This window comes from Mastomys coucha, unplaced genomic scaffold, assembly GCF_008632895.1.
Source record: "Mastomys coucha isolate ucsf_1 unplaced genomic scaffold, UCSF_Mcou_1 pScaffold16, whole genome shotgun sequence".
Classification (NCBI taxonomy): domain Eukaryota; kingdom Metazoa; phylum Chordata; class Mammalia; order Rodentia; family Muridae; genus Mastomys; species Mastomys coucha.
This window is the reverse complement of record NW_022196898.1, coordinates 37671293-37683810: the sequence shown is the minus strand read 5'-3', so window position 1 is coordinate 37683810 and position 12518 is coordinate 37671293. Positions and strand designations below refer to the sequence as shown.

General features: G+C 47.1%; 1 protein-coding gene across 2 annotated transcripts in view; it reads left to right on the top strand.

Annotated features, from left to right (window-relative positions):
- Positions 1-12518, top strand: part of Syt11 (synaptotagmin 11) — a 29356-nt gene that overhangs the window by 13177 nt on the left and 3661 nt on the right. Inside the window, exon 3 of one of the 2 annotated variants that reach the window (XM_031374433.1) lies at positions 12180-12300. In XM_031374433.1, the coding sequence (XP_031230293.1) occupies positions 12180-12300 (121 nt within the window). Of the gene's footprint in view, positions 1-12179; positions 12304-12518 lie in introns of both variants that reach the window. The other variant, XM_031374431.1, reaches the window with a different exon arrangement.

Sequence of the window (12518 nt, the reverse complement as noted above, 5' to 3'; positions counted from 1 at the left end):
CCTCTGCCTCTGCCTCTGCCTCTGCCTCTGCCTCTGCCTCTGCCTCTCTGCCTCTGCCTCTGCCTCTGGCTCAAGTGCTGGGATTAAAAGCATGTACCACTGTACCCAAATTTTCTATTTTTTTGTTTTTGTTTGTTTGTTTGTTTGAGACAGAGTTTCTCTGTGTAGCCCTGACTCTCCTAGAACTCATTCAGTAGAGCAGACTCAGTCAGAGACCCGCCTGCCTCTGTCTCCACTGTTGAGATTAAAGGTGTGTGCCAGCACTGCTCCAAGAGTTTTTAGACAGGGTCTCATGTAGACCAGACTGGCCTGGAACTTGAGCTTGTTGTGTGCCCAAAGATGACCTTCAGCTCTTGATCCTCTTGTCTCTACTTCCCAAGTGCTGAGATTATAGTTGTGCACCACCAAGTCCAACCATGTGCATGTTTTCTTTCTTTCTTTTTTTGTTTTGTTTTGTATGTCTTTTTGTTATATTTATATATTATTTATTTGTAAGTTATGAGGGCACATGTGTGTAACACCAAGTCCATGGAGATGAGATAATAACTTACAGGAGTTGATTTTCTCTTTCCACTCAAATCGGGCTTGGGAGCAAGCACACTTACGTGGTCAGCCATATCAATAGTCCCTGAGCATTTCTCTGAAAAATATTTTTATTATTATTTCTGTGTGTGTGTGCATGTGTGTGTACATGTGTGTGTGTGCGCATGTCTGCGCCTGTGCACATGTGCCCCTGCGCACATGTGCCAGAGGACACCAGAGGGCATTGGATTCCGTGGAGCTGGAGTTCTAATGTGGGTGCTTGGAACTGAACTAAGTCCTCTGAGAACAACATGAGCTCTTAACCACCGAGCCATCTCTTCAGCCCGTGTATGTCTTTTTATAAGCATGTTATGACTTCAGTTTAGCACAGTGCTTCACTTTCCAGGCCCTAACCTTTAACACAGAGACCTTTCTTCTACTCCTCTCCCCGGGAGGAAGATCAGGGCCTCCACACTGCCCTTTCTCCCTTTCCCCACTCAGAAATATTACTCTGGAATTAACGTCCTGAGTACAGAGCACAAACGACCACCTTTCCAGAGCATGTACATCCACCCCTCCAGAGCATATACAACCACTCCTCCAGAGCATATGCATCCACCCCTCCTGACAGCTCATCCAGGTCTTTCACATGGCGGGGGGTGGGAGGCAGAGCAGGGCTGCTGATGCACACTGGTGCCTGACTTGACATCTCAGCTTCTGCTTCTCAGCTACATGACATTGGCCACCTAACTCTTCTCAGTCTGTTCCCCTCAGCTGACAACACTGCCTTCCCCATTAGGTCACAATGAGGAATCTCACCTTATTGAAGGAAAAAAACATTGTTGGCAGTGTGTTTGCAACCCAGAGGCTGGGTGGAGTCTGAGACAGATTTACCACAGGAGTATGTCACTAAGTGAGAGAGTACTTGTCTAGCATATGAGAGACCCTCGGTTCACTCTCCAATACATAGAAGAAAAAAAAATGGAAGGGGGGATTTGTTTTTTAATGTTGACCAAGAATCTGATGGAGCTGAGGATGACCTTGAACTTCTTGTTGTCCTCCCTGCATCTCAAGCGCTGCGGTTTAGGTGTGCACCAGCACACAATTTCTTCAGTGCAAGAGTTAGACCCCAGGGCTCACATGTGCATGCAAGCATGCATGTTACATCTCCAGCACTTGTTTTTATTGTTTTGGTTCATGACATATTGAGTCTCACTATGTAGTTCTCGATGGCCTGGAGCTTACTATATAGACGGAGCTGGCCGAGAACTTACTATGTAGCCTAGGCTGCCTTTGAATTTACAATAATCCTCCTGTGTTTGTTGACTGAGTGCTGGAATCCTGCACCAGCCAATTCTGATTTTTACAACTGGGCATCATGGCAGAGGCCTGAACCCCAGTTCCTGGTTGGTGACATGAGGAGGCTTCGGAGTTCAAGGTCCTCCTCAGCTATTGGACACTGAGTGTCAACGGAGGCCACAGGAAACTGTTGAAGAAACACGCACAGGCACATGTGCACTCGTACACACACAAGATCTGTGGATGTGGCTGAGTTGGTAGAGTGCTTGCTTGTGAGGCACAGAACCTTAGATTGGATTCCTGGTCCCATATGAAATGAAAGTGGAGGGACGTACTTACAACCCCAGTACTTAGGAGGTAGAAGCAGGAGGATCAGGGGTTCAAAGTCAGCCTTCCCTACACGTTCAAGAGCAGCCTAAAATACTTGACATCCTTGCTCAAAAGGAAAAAAGGATGTAACAGGAAGGGACAGTGGAGACAGAAGAGAAATGTCCCTTTCTCTCTCTTCTCCCTGCCTACTTTTCCTCAGTCTCTGCTCCCCATTTTCCCGTTTCCTGGCTCCCATTTACAGAGCTGGAGTGCTCAGCCTTGTCTGAGCTGGAAGGAGGACCGTTTCCAACAGCACCCACCACTCTTGCAGGCCACTCATGTGCTCACAGTCCAGTCCCGTGGGGGAGGGGCGGCTCTGTGCCGAGCTGCAGCTGGGAAAAGACTGGCCAAAAAGGAACTGATTCAGGCTGGAGACAAAGCAGCCTCAAATGCAGGGCACTGGGCAGAGAGGACAGACAATGGTGTTTGCTAAACTGCCAGGAGCTCTTAGGGAGAGCCAAGTTTCTCCCACTTTATTAACTCCTTTCATGAGGATGAAGCCAGGGCTAGGATCCTGAGCAATACATCGCAGTAGGAGAGGCCCAGACAGGACTGCAGAGTTTGCCAGACTCCCACACTTCCTGAGCCCTTATCTCTGATGAGCACCAGGGAGTCTGTCCTTCATTCATGCCCAGGATCTCCAGCCGAGATCCTCCAAATGCCGCCTCCAATCCCTCCTCAGGACAAAGTGTGGGCTTCAGCCAGAACTCCTCCAGACAGTTCACTTTCTGGCTCATCTTTAAAAGACATCTTTTTTTTTTTTTTTTTTTTTAAAGAGGGGCCTAGGGGGATGTGCCGGGAATCTAACTCCGGGTCTAACACACACTGAGCTACATTCCCAAGCCAGGACATCCTCTTAGAGATTGTAACTGCAATCAAAACTTCCTTCTAAGGTTCCGGGGTAGGCAGGCTGAGAATATGGCTTAATAGGTACAGGTGCTTGTCCAACATGCACAAAGCTACACACAGGGCCGGGGCACATGTGTTTATGTGCCCTTCTAACTGATACACACCAGCCCCTTGGGGAAAATTTTTTTTTGAGACAGGGTCTCACTGTGTAGATCTAGACATCCCGAGCTATGTAGACCAGGCCTCTGTCTGCAAAGTGCTAGAATTGATTTTTTAAATTTATTTTTGTTTTATGTGTATGGGTATTTTGCCTGCATGTGTATGTTTGTGGGCCTAATAACTATAGAGGCCAGAAATGGGCATTGGATCATCTGGAACTGAAGTTACAGACAGTTATCCACTGCTGTATGGGTGCTGGGAATCAAACCCAAGTTGTCTAGAAGAGGAGCCAGTGCTCTTAACTGCTGAGCTCACTCCAGCCCTTGAAAATAATTTTTTTTCTTTTTGGTTTTTCTTTTCTTTTTTTTTTTCTTTTAAGATGTATTTATTTATTATACGTAAGTACACTATAGTTGTCTTCAGACACACCAGAAGAGGGCATCAGATCACAGATACACATGTCATTACAGATAGGCATCACATTACACATGTGAGCCACCATGTGGTTGCTGGGATTTGAACTCAGGACCTTGGGAAGAGCAGTCAGTGCTCTTAACCACTGAGCCATCTCTCCAGCCCTTCTTTTTGGTTTTTTGAGACAGGGTTTCTCTGTGTAGCCCTGGCTGTCCTGGAACTCACTCTGTAGACCAGGCTGGCCTCGAACTCAGAAATGTGCCTGCCTCTGCCTCCCAAGTGCTGGGGTTAAAGACATGTGCCACCATAGTCTGGCTAAAAATAATTTTTTACGCAACTGCTTTGTTTTCTTATATTGTACTTAACAATCATAAGTGAGAACTTACATTCTCATACTAAGTCTGGAGCAGGAGGTACAGGCAGAGACCTGGGAGAAGCCAACTGGCAGAGGGAACAACAGAATCGTGAGGTGGCTTTGGGTCATGTTGCTTACCTGGGGCAGTGTCATGGGAATGAGAGGATTCTTAACATCCCAGATTTGCATGTGACCTCCAGATCATCCAGTCTAGCTGTTGGGACTGAAGGGAGAAAGAAAAAGCATGTTAATATTCCAGGGGCACAAAGAGAGCTGTTTCCTGCAGAGAGGAGCACAGAGTGTTCAGGTTTTGTCTTTTGTATTTTCTCATGGCTGTGATTTAGAGTGGTCCTGCAAACTTCTGGTCCCACAAAAGGTTTATTGAGGGCACATAGGCCCACACAGTGCAGGTTCTAGCTAGAAAATGACTCTGAGGGAGGCGCTTAGCTAGTTATAAGGAAGTGGACCTGTCTTCCACAGGTTTCCATTGATCTGAGTGTTTCCTTCAGGATCCTGGTTCTAGCCCACTGTGCCACAGCAGAGGCTCTGTCAGACATGGCTAAAATCTCTTCTCCATGGCTTTCTGCTTGCTTGTTTCACAATAGGATCTTTGCCTGACTGGGCCCAGGGACTGGGAAACAGCCTAGCTCCCAGCCTTCAGAGGCTCAAAAGAGCCATTGACAGTGCAGCCTGAACTGAGAATTGAATAGAAAGCAAAAGGGAGGGGGCCGAGGGAGCAATGAGATCTGGCCTTCCCTGCAGAATGATGGATGGCAGTCAGGTTGTGGTCATAGGCTTCCAAGAGCCAGGTAACTAACTGTCTGAGAAGTGATGTAGGGGAGAAAACCGGAAGTTGTCTATTTTCCCAGAGAACTAGGATGGGGCACAGGGACTCTGCAAGAACAGATGATCTGGGGACAGCCTTAAACAATGACTAGGAAACTTATGCTACTGAAACATCTTTCAGGGCTGTTGTCTGTCTTGGTTTTGGTTTGAGAGAGGGTCTCCCCCAAGCTACTGGATCTAAGTTCAAAGTTGCCATCCCCCATCTTAGGGTTTGGAGCAGCTGGGTTTTTGGGCACGTGCCACTGTGCACAGCTCTAAACTGTAATCATATTTGTGAATTAGTTTGATATTTGGTGGGTTTTTTTTAAAAAAGATTTATTTATTTTATTGGCATGAGTACACTGTAGCTGTACAGATGGCCATGAGCCATCATGTGGCTGCTGGGAATTGAACTGAGGACGGCTCCACTCGCTCCAGCGTAATTCACTGTAGCTGTCTTCAGATGCACCAGAAGAGGGTGTCAGATCTCATTATGGATGATTGTGAGCCACCATGTGGTTGCTGGGATCTGAACTCAGGACCTTAGGAAGAGCAGTCAGTGCTCTTACCCGCTGAGCCATCTCGCCAGCCCTGTGGTTTTTTTTTTTTAATAAGGATGTATCCTCTTTAGATTTTTTTTTTATGTTTATGAGTGCATTGCCTACCTGTTTATGTATGCCACACACATGCCTGGTTTCCTGGGAGGCCAGAGAGAGTGCTGGATTCTCTACAACTAGAGTTATGGAGGTTGTGAGCCAACATGGGGGTACTGAGAGCCAAACCCGTGTCCTTTACAAGGAAAACACACATTCTTCTCTGCTGAGCTGCCTCTCAGAGTTTTTGGAGTTTTTTGTTTTGTTTTGTTCTGTTTTGTTTTTGGTTTTTTGAGACAGGGTTTCTCTGTATAGCCCTGGCTGTCCTGGAACTCACTCTGTAGACCAGGCTGGCCTTGAACTTAAAATTCCACCTGTCTCTGCCTCCCAAGTGCTGGGATTAAAGGCATGCGCCACCACTGCCCAGCTTTTCTTTTTTTTTTTATGTTTTCTTTTTAAATTATGTGTATGTGCATATGTGAGCATGTATGGTTGTGAACCATCTGATATGGGTGCAGGATATCAAACTCAGCTCCTCTATAAAACAATAGCTTCTCTCTCTCTCTCTCTCTCTCTCTCTCTCTCTGTGTGTGTGTGTGTGTGTGTGTGTGTGTGTGTGTGTGTGTCTTTCTCTCTGTCTCTCTGTCTCTCTCTCTCTGTCTCTCTCTCTTGTACTTATTTTATGTGTATGAGTGTGTGTGCCCGGGTGTATTTATGTGAACTATGTGCATGCAGGAGCCCATGGAAATAAGAGGGCATGGGATCTCCTGGAACTGGAGTTATAGGCAACTGAGAGCTGCTGTGGATGCTAAGAATGGGACCGAGGTCCTCTGCAAGTGTTCTTAACTGCTGAACCATCTCTCCATCCCCAAGAACAGTTTTATTTTGCTTTGTTTAGCTTTGCTTGTTTTTGTTTGTTTGTTTGTTTGGAGACAGAGTCTGTCTACATAGCCCTGGCCTAGAACTCACAGAGATCCTCCTGCCTCTGCTTCCCAAGTGCTAGGATTGTGCCTCTGGGGGTAATGTTGTTTTTATTTATGTGTGTATACCTGTACGTGAGTGTCCGAGGAGGCCAGAAGAGGGCATCAGGTCTCCTGGAATCGGACCCACAGATCCTGATGAGCCCCATGACACAGGTTCTGTGAACCAAACTCAGGGCCTCCAAATGAGCAGTTCATAAGCTTAACCACCGCACCATCTCTCCAGCCCACCTGAGGGTAATAGCGTGCAACCAATTCTCCTACTTTATCCCAAGTGCAGAGACCACAGGGAGTCTCCACCACACCCACTTACTTCACTGTTTATTATGTGTGGTTGGTTGGTTTTGAAACAGGCTCTTGCTGTGTAGCTCAAGCTGACCTCAAACTCCAGTCTTCCTGCTTCAGCTTCCTAAGTGCTGAAATTACAGGTGTGTGCTATCACTCATAACAAGAAAAGTTCCCCGGGCGGTGGTGGTGCACGCCTTTAATCCCAGCACTTGGGAGGCAGAGGCAGGCGGATTTCTGAGTTAGAGGCCAGCCTGGTCTACAGAGTGAGTTCCAGGACAGCCAGGGCTACACAGAGAAACCTTGTCTCAAAAAAACCAAAGAAAAAAAAAACAACCCCCCCCCAAAAAAAGAGAAAAGCTCCTTCTGGATCTGCCTGTAACGGGAGTGAAGCATTCAGGGTTTTCTTTGCAGCAGCCATTAGATGTGGAACCAGGAACTATGGCTAATGTGACAAAGAACTCTATTTTCATTTCAGAGCCATTTTTCGCTTATATGTGTGAATGTTTGTCCACATGTATACACCACGTCATGCAATGTTCTCAGAGGTCAGAAGACGTTGTTGGTCTCCTGGAACTAGAGTACAGATATTTGTGAGCTGCCATGTGGGTGCAGAGAATAGAAGCAGTCCCTCTGCTGAAGCAGTGCTCTGAATCTCCAGCAGACACGCTAAACAAAGTACATGTGTTTCAGTGTTTGCCCATGTATGCACCATGTGTGTGCCTGGTGCCTGTGGAACTTACAAGTGGAAGATGGGATTAGATTCCCTGGGTGTTGGGACTGTGGATAGCTGTGAGCCACCAAGTGGTTGCTGGAAATTGAACTCTGTCCCCTCTAAGAGCGACAAGTGCTCTTAACTACTGAACTATCTCCCCAGCCTCCCCTCATTTAATTTTAATGAGTTGAAGCTAATGAAGACAAATCCAGCTGGTAGCTATTCTATCAAACAACTCCTTCTTGGTATTTTGGAAGGCATTTCCCAGAGGCATTACTTTCTATGTGGTTATAGCTAATTGAGACAGTGAAGTGAGGGTCTCTCCTCAGATTTTCTGAATACTCCCAAAAGGAAACAGCCCAGAAGTACACGGGTGGCCAAGGAAAACAGCTTATTTTATAGGGCATGGCTGATTTTATTGGGCATGGATACATAGGTACAATCAAGAGCCAATCATGACAGTGAAATAAGAACAAAATGTAGGGGGCTGGAGAGATGGCTCAAAGGTTAAAAGCATTGATTGTTCTTCCAGAGGTCCTGAGTTCAATTCCAAGCAACACATGGTGGCTCACAACCATCTGTAATGGGATCCGAATGCCATCTTCTGGTGTGTCTGAATACAGCAACAGTGTACTCACATAAATAAATAAATCTTTAAAAAAAAAAAAAAGAAAGAACCAGCCGGGTGGTGGTGCACGTCTTTAATCCCAGCACTTGGGAGGCAGAGGCAGGCGGATTTCTGAGTTTGAGGCCAGCCTGGTCTACAAAGTGAGTTCCAGGTCAGCCAGGGCTATACAGAGAAACCCTGTCTCGAAAAACCAAAAAAAAAAATCAAAAAACAAAAACAAAAGAACAAAAGGCGGTGCTTCAGTTTAGCAGACAAAAAGCCATAAAAAGTCAATTCCAAAGGTTCTGAGTTCAATTCCCAGCAACCACTTGGTAGCTCATAACCATCTATAATGAGATCTGGTGCTCTCTTCTGGCCTGCAGGCATACATGCAAGCAATAATAAATAAGTCTTTTTTTTTTTTAAGTCAATCTGAGTCTACTAGTTCCTCCTATACTTCCATTTCAAAAGCCAAAGGCTGCAGCTGGGGGTAGCTGGCCAAGAATGAGGTAAGGCCCTGGGTTTGATCCCCAGGACTGCCTTTCTATTTAGAAAAAGAGGGCCAGAAAGATGGAGAAAAGAGGAGGGACAGGAAGCCAAACGGGTAAAAAAACTTTTTTCCCCAGACAAGGTCCCTACATAGCCTACATAACCCTGGCTAGCCTGGAACTCACTTTGTAGACCCCGCTGGCCTGTAACTCACAAAGATTTACCTCCCTCTGCCTCTTGAGCGCTGGGATTGAAGACCACCACACCTGGAAGAAAATCATCTTTTAAAAGGCGGGGGGTGGGGGGTTCTTTTCAAGGCTGGAGAGATAGCTAGTAGTTCTGAGAGCACCTAGCTCTTGCAGAGGACCTGGGTTCGATTCTCAGAACCCACACAACAGCTTGCAACTGCCTGTGACTCATGTTCGAGAGGGGATCCAATGCCCTCTTCTTGCCTGGCCTCTGCAAACACTATGCAGATGTGGTGCACAAACAACGTGTAGGCAAAACACCCATCACACAAAATAGTAATAAAATAATTTCTGTCTCTTCAGTGTGCAATGAGTGCTGGGCCCTGAAAGGCAGCGTTTAGTCTCCTGATCTCTGGACCCCGGCACCTGACGTGTGCTAGTGTGCTATGAACCCAAACATCGTTCATTAGCTAACCAGGAACTGGTGTGATACACTCCCCTACAGCACTTGGGAGGCAGACGAAGGGGGAATCCAGTGAGTACAGGGCCAGCCATGGTGAGCTCTGGGCCAGCCAGGACTACACAGTCTGAAAACAAGCAAATGTTCTTCACCCTGGGCAAGGCGTGGCATTTCTGTAACCCTGACAACGAGACGCTGAAGCAAGAATGGAGTGAGGTTATCCAGGATTTACACAGCAAGACTTGTATTTTTCAAATGCAAAGTAGGGGCAAATTTTAAAGCTGGGAAACCAAGGAGGGCAGTGAGGAGCAGAGGGAATCGGCTGAGAGGAGGAGCACTGCAGGGCACAGGCAGGGAGAACTGGCAAGCAGGTCACCCTGTAAAGTTGCAGCAGGCTCCAGAGATTTATTTCAAGGACTTGCCCAAGGTCATTTAGTGAGGCAGAATGAAGAGTCAAACCCATCTCCTGTTTCCCACCATACAATTTCCAAAACATTTGATGGTGTGTGTGCGTGTGCGTGCACACACACTAACCTGTATGGAGGTGCACATGCATGTGGAGGCCCAGGATTGAGGTCCAGCATCTTCCTCTATTGGTTTCCACCTGATCTACCGAGGGAGAGTCTCTCGCTGAACTTTGAGCTCACCATCCAGGCTTTGTCAGACACTGGCTAGCCAGCTTGCTCCAGGTATCCAAGTCTCTGTGTCCCATGTGCTGGGATTATAGGCAGGTCACACACACACACACACACACACACACACACACACACACACCTTGTTTATATATGGCCTTGGGGGATCCAAACTCTGGTCCTCAACCGTGGGCAACAAGCACGTTACTGAACCATCTCCCCAGCCCTTTTTGGTGTTCTGAAATGGTCTCATCGTGTATCTTAGGATAGCTTATAACTCATTACGTAGCCTGGGCTAGCCCTTCTCCCACGTGTTGAGAATTAGGGTGTGCATCATGCCCTAGGTCATTTGTCACTCTGTGTTTCTGAGGACTGTATCTAGGGACTCCCATGTGCTAAGCACAAGCACTACTGCTATACTACAATTCCAGCCATAGTTTTCAAAGAAATAATAATTTTTTGAGACAAAGCTACATTCTGTAGTCTTTTCTGCTACGTAGACCAGGGTGACCTCAAACTCACAAAGATCCACTGGCCTCTGCCTTCTGAATCCAGAGATTAAAGGTCTGAGTTACCACACACAACTCAAGGAAAAACATTTTGAGACAAGATCCGTGTAGTTCAGGGGTTGAGCTGACTATGTGACTGAGGCTGACCTTGAACCCCTGATGCTCCTGACTTCTCAAGTACTGGCATTACATCTGTGTATCACAACATCCAGTTCAAGCCTGTGTGTGGAGGCCACAAGCTGACATGAATATCTTCTTTGGTCTTGCTACAACTTCTTCCTTTTTTTTGGTTTTTCGAGATAGGGTTTCTCTGTGTAGCCCTGGCTGTCCTGGAACTCACTCTGTAGACCAGGCTAGCCTTGAACTCAGAAATCCGCCTGCCTCTGCCTCCCAAGTGCTGGGATTAAAGACATGCACCACCACCGCCCAGCCTAACATTTCTTTCTTAAGTTGGGGTGAGCAGTGCTTGCCACGGTGCAGAGATGAAGTCAGAGGGTAGCCTGAAGGAATCTGTTTTCTTACTTTGTACTTTCCAGGGTTTAAATTTGATAGTAGGCAGCTGTACTCAATGAGCCATCCTACCACTCACCCCTTTGTTGGTTTTGTTGTTTATGGAGATAGGGTCTCTCAGCACACCCCTGGCTGTCCTCCAACTCACTCTGTAGACCAGGCTGCCCGCTGAGATCTCCCTGCCATTGACTCCCAAGTGCTGGGATAAAAGGTGCACCACCACACTTGGTCCTTCTTTATGTTTTGAAGTGGAATCTCTCACTGAACCTGGAACTGGGGGTTGAGGATTCAACCTGGCAGACAGACCAGTGAGCTCTAGGATCTGCCCATCTCTGCTTCCCAGCACTGGGATTCCTGGCACATGCTGCTAGGATGGGGGTCTGGATCTCCTTTTAAGTTTCACACAGATGCCAAGGAACCCAAACTCAGGTCCTCATGCTTTCACAGCAAACACGGGACCGACGGTGTCTGCCTGGTCCCCAGTTTGTTTTTAAATTTATGTGTCTGTGTGAGTGTATACCATGTGTGTGAGGACAATTGAAGTCCAGTGGTAGGTACTGGATCCTTTGGAGCTGGAGTTACAGGCAGTTGTGAGGAACGCCTTTGGAAGAACGGCAAGCAGCACCCACCTTTCCCCACCTTTAATCCTAAGGACCAAATTAGAGGCTGCTACATGCCGACTACATCTGCCACTTACAAAATTTGGTTGACCCAGCATTCCTAATGATTCTGTGAGGGAGGGCATCTATTTTATGGAGGAAGGAGCAGAAGTTCAGGAATGTTTAATAACTTGTGACAAAACACTGAGAAGGAATAGCCTGAACCAAGCTGGCAGTGCTTAACTGATAACAAAACACTGGGGTCTGGAGGCAGGAGGATCAGTAGATCCAGGCCATCCTATATAGAGAGTTTGAGGCCCTTGTATGGGTTAGAGAGAAGGAATGTGAGTGAGTGCATCCTAAGGTAGCTCAGTAGAGCACTATTTATTTATTTATTTATTTATTTATTTATTTATTTATTTAGAAACAGGCTCTCACTGTGCAGCCCTGGCTGGCCAGGATAGCCTCAGACTCCTATGTCTACCTCTGGAGTCCTGGAACTTGACTGCCTAGGTAGTGGTAGATAGAGTACTTGCCTAGTATTCAGGAGGCCCTAAGTTCAATTCCCAGAAACACACACACACACACACACACACACACACACACAAGGATAGACACAGGAATCAGCTTTAAATGAGGCAGTGTAGGTTTCAGACCTCTGGCTGTCTAGATGGTGCTTCTGTACCTAGCCTGAATCCATACCCCTTACATATCCCTGAGTTCACACCCACGTGCAGGCTCTCTTCCCTCTCCTCTGCACATGGCTGTCTAGCTTCCAGCTTTCCTGCTAGGATTCTGACCTAAGGTCTCTCCCTTACAGAAGTGCATTAGCAGAGGGGAACTCCAGGTATCTCTGTCATACCAGCCCGTCGCACAGAGAATGACAGTGGTGGTCCTCAAAGCCAGACACTTGCCGAAGATGGATATCACCGGTCTCTCAGGTAGCAGCTATTTACTTCAACCCATGTCTCAGACTGAACCAACCCCACCCCCGCCCTTCACCATGGCCCTGACATATTCCATGTCTAGACCCCTGCCCTTTTTCACAGTCCACCTACTCTTCTGTTTGTGTTTGCTCCCCATGACTAGCCAATAGGTTTCCCCAGCTACAGTGGTGCTTGTGGTAAACCAAGGGCATTCTAAACCCCATGCATGCTGG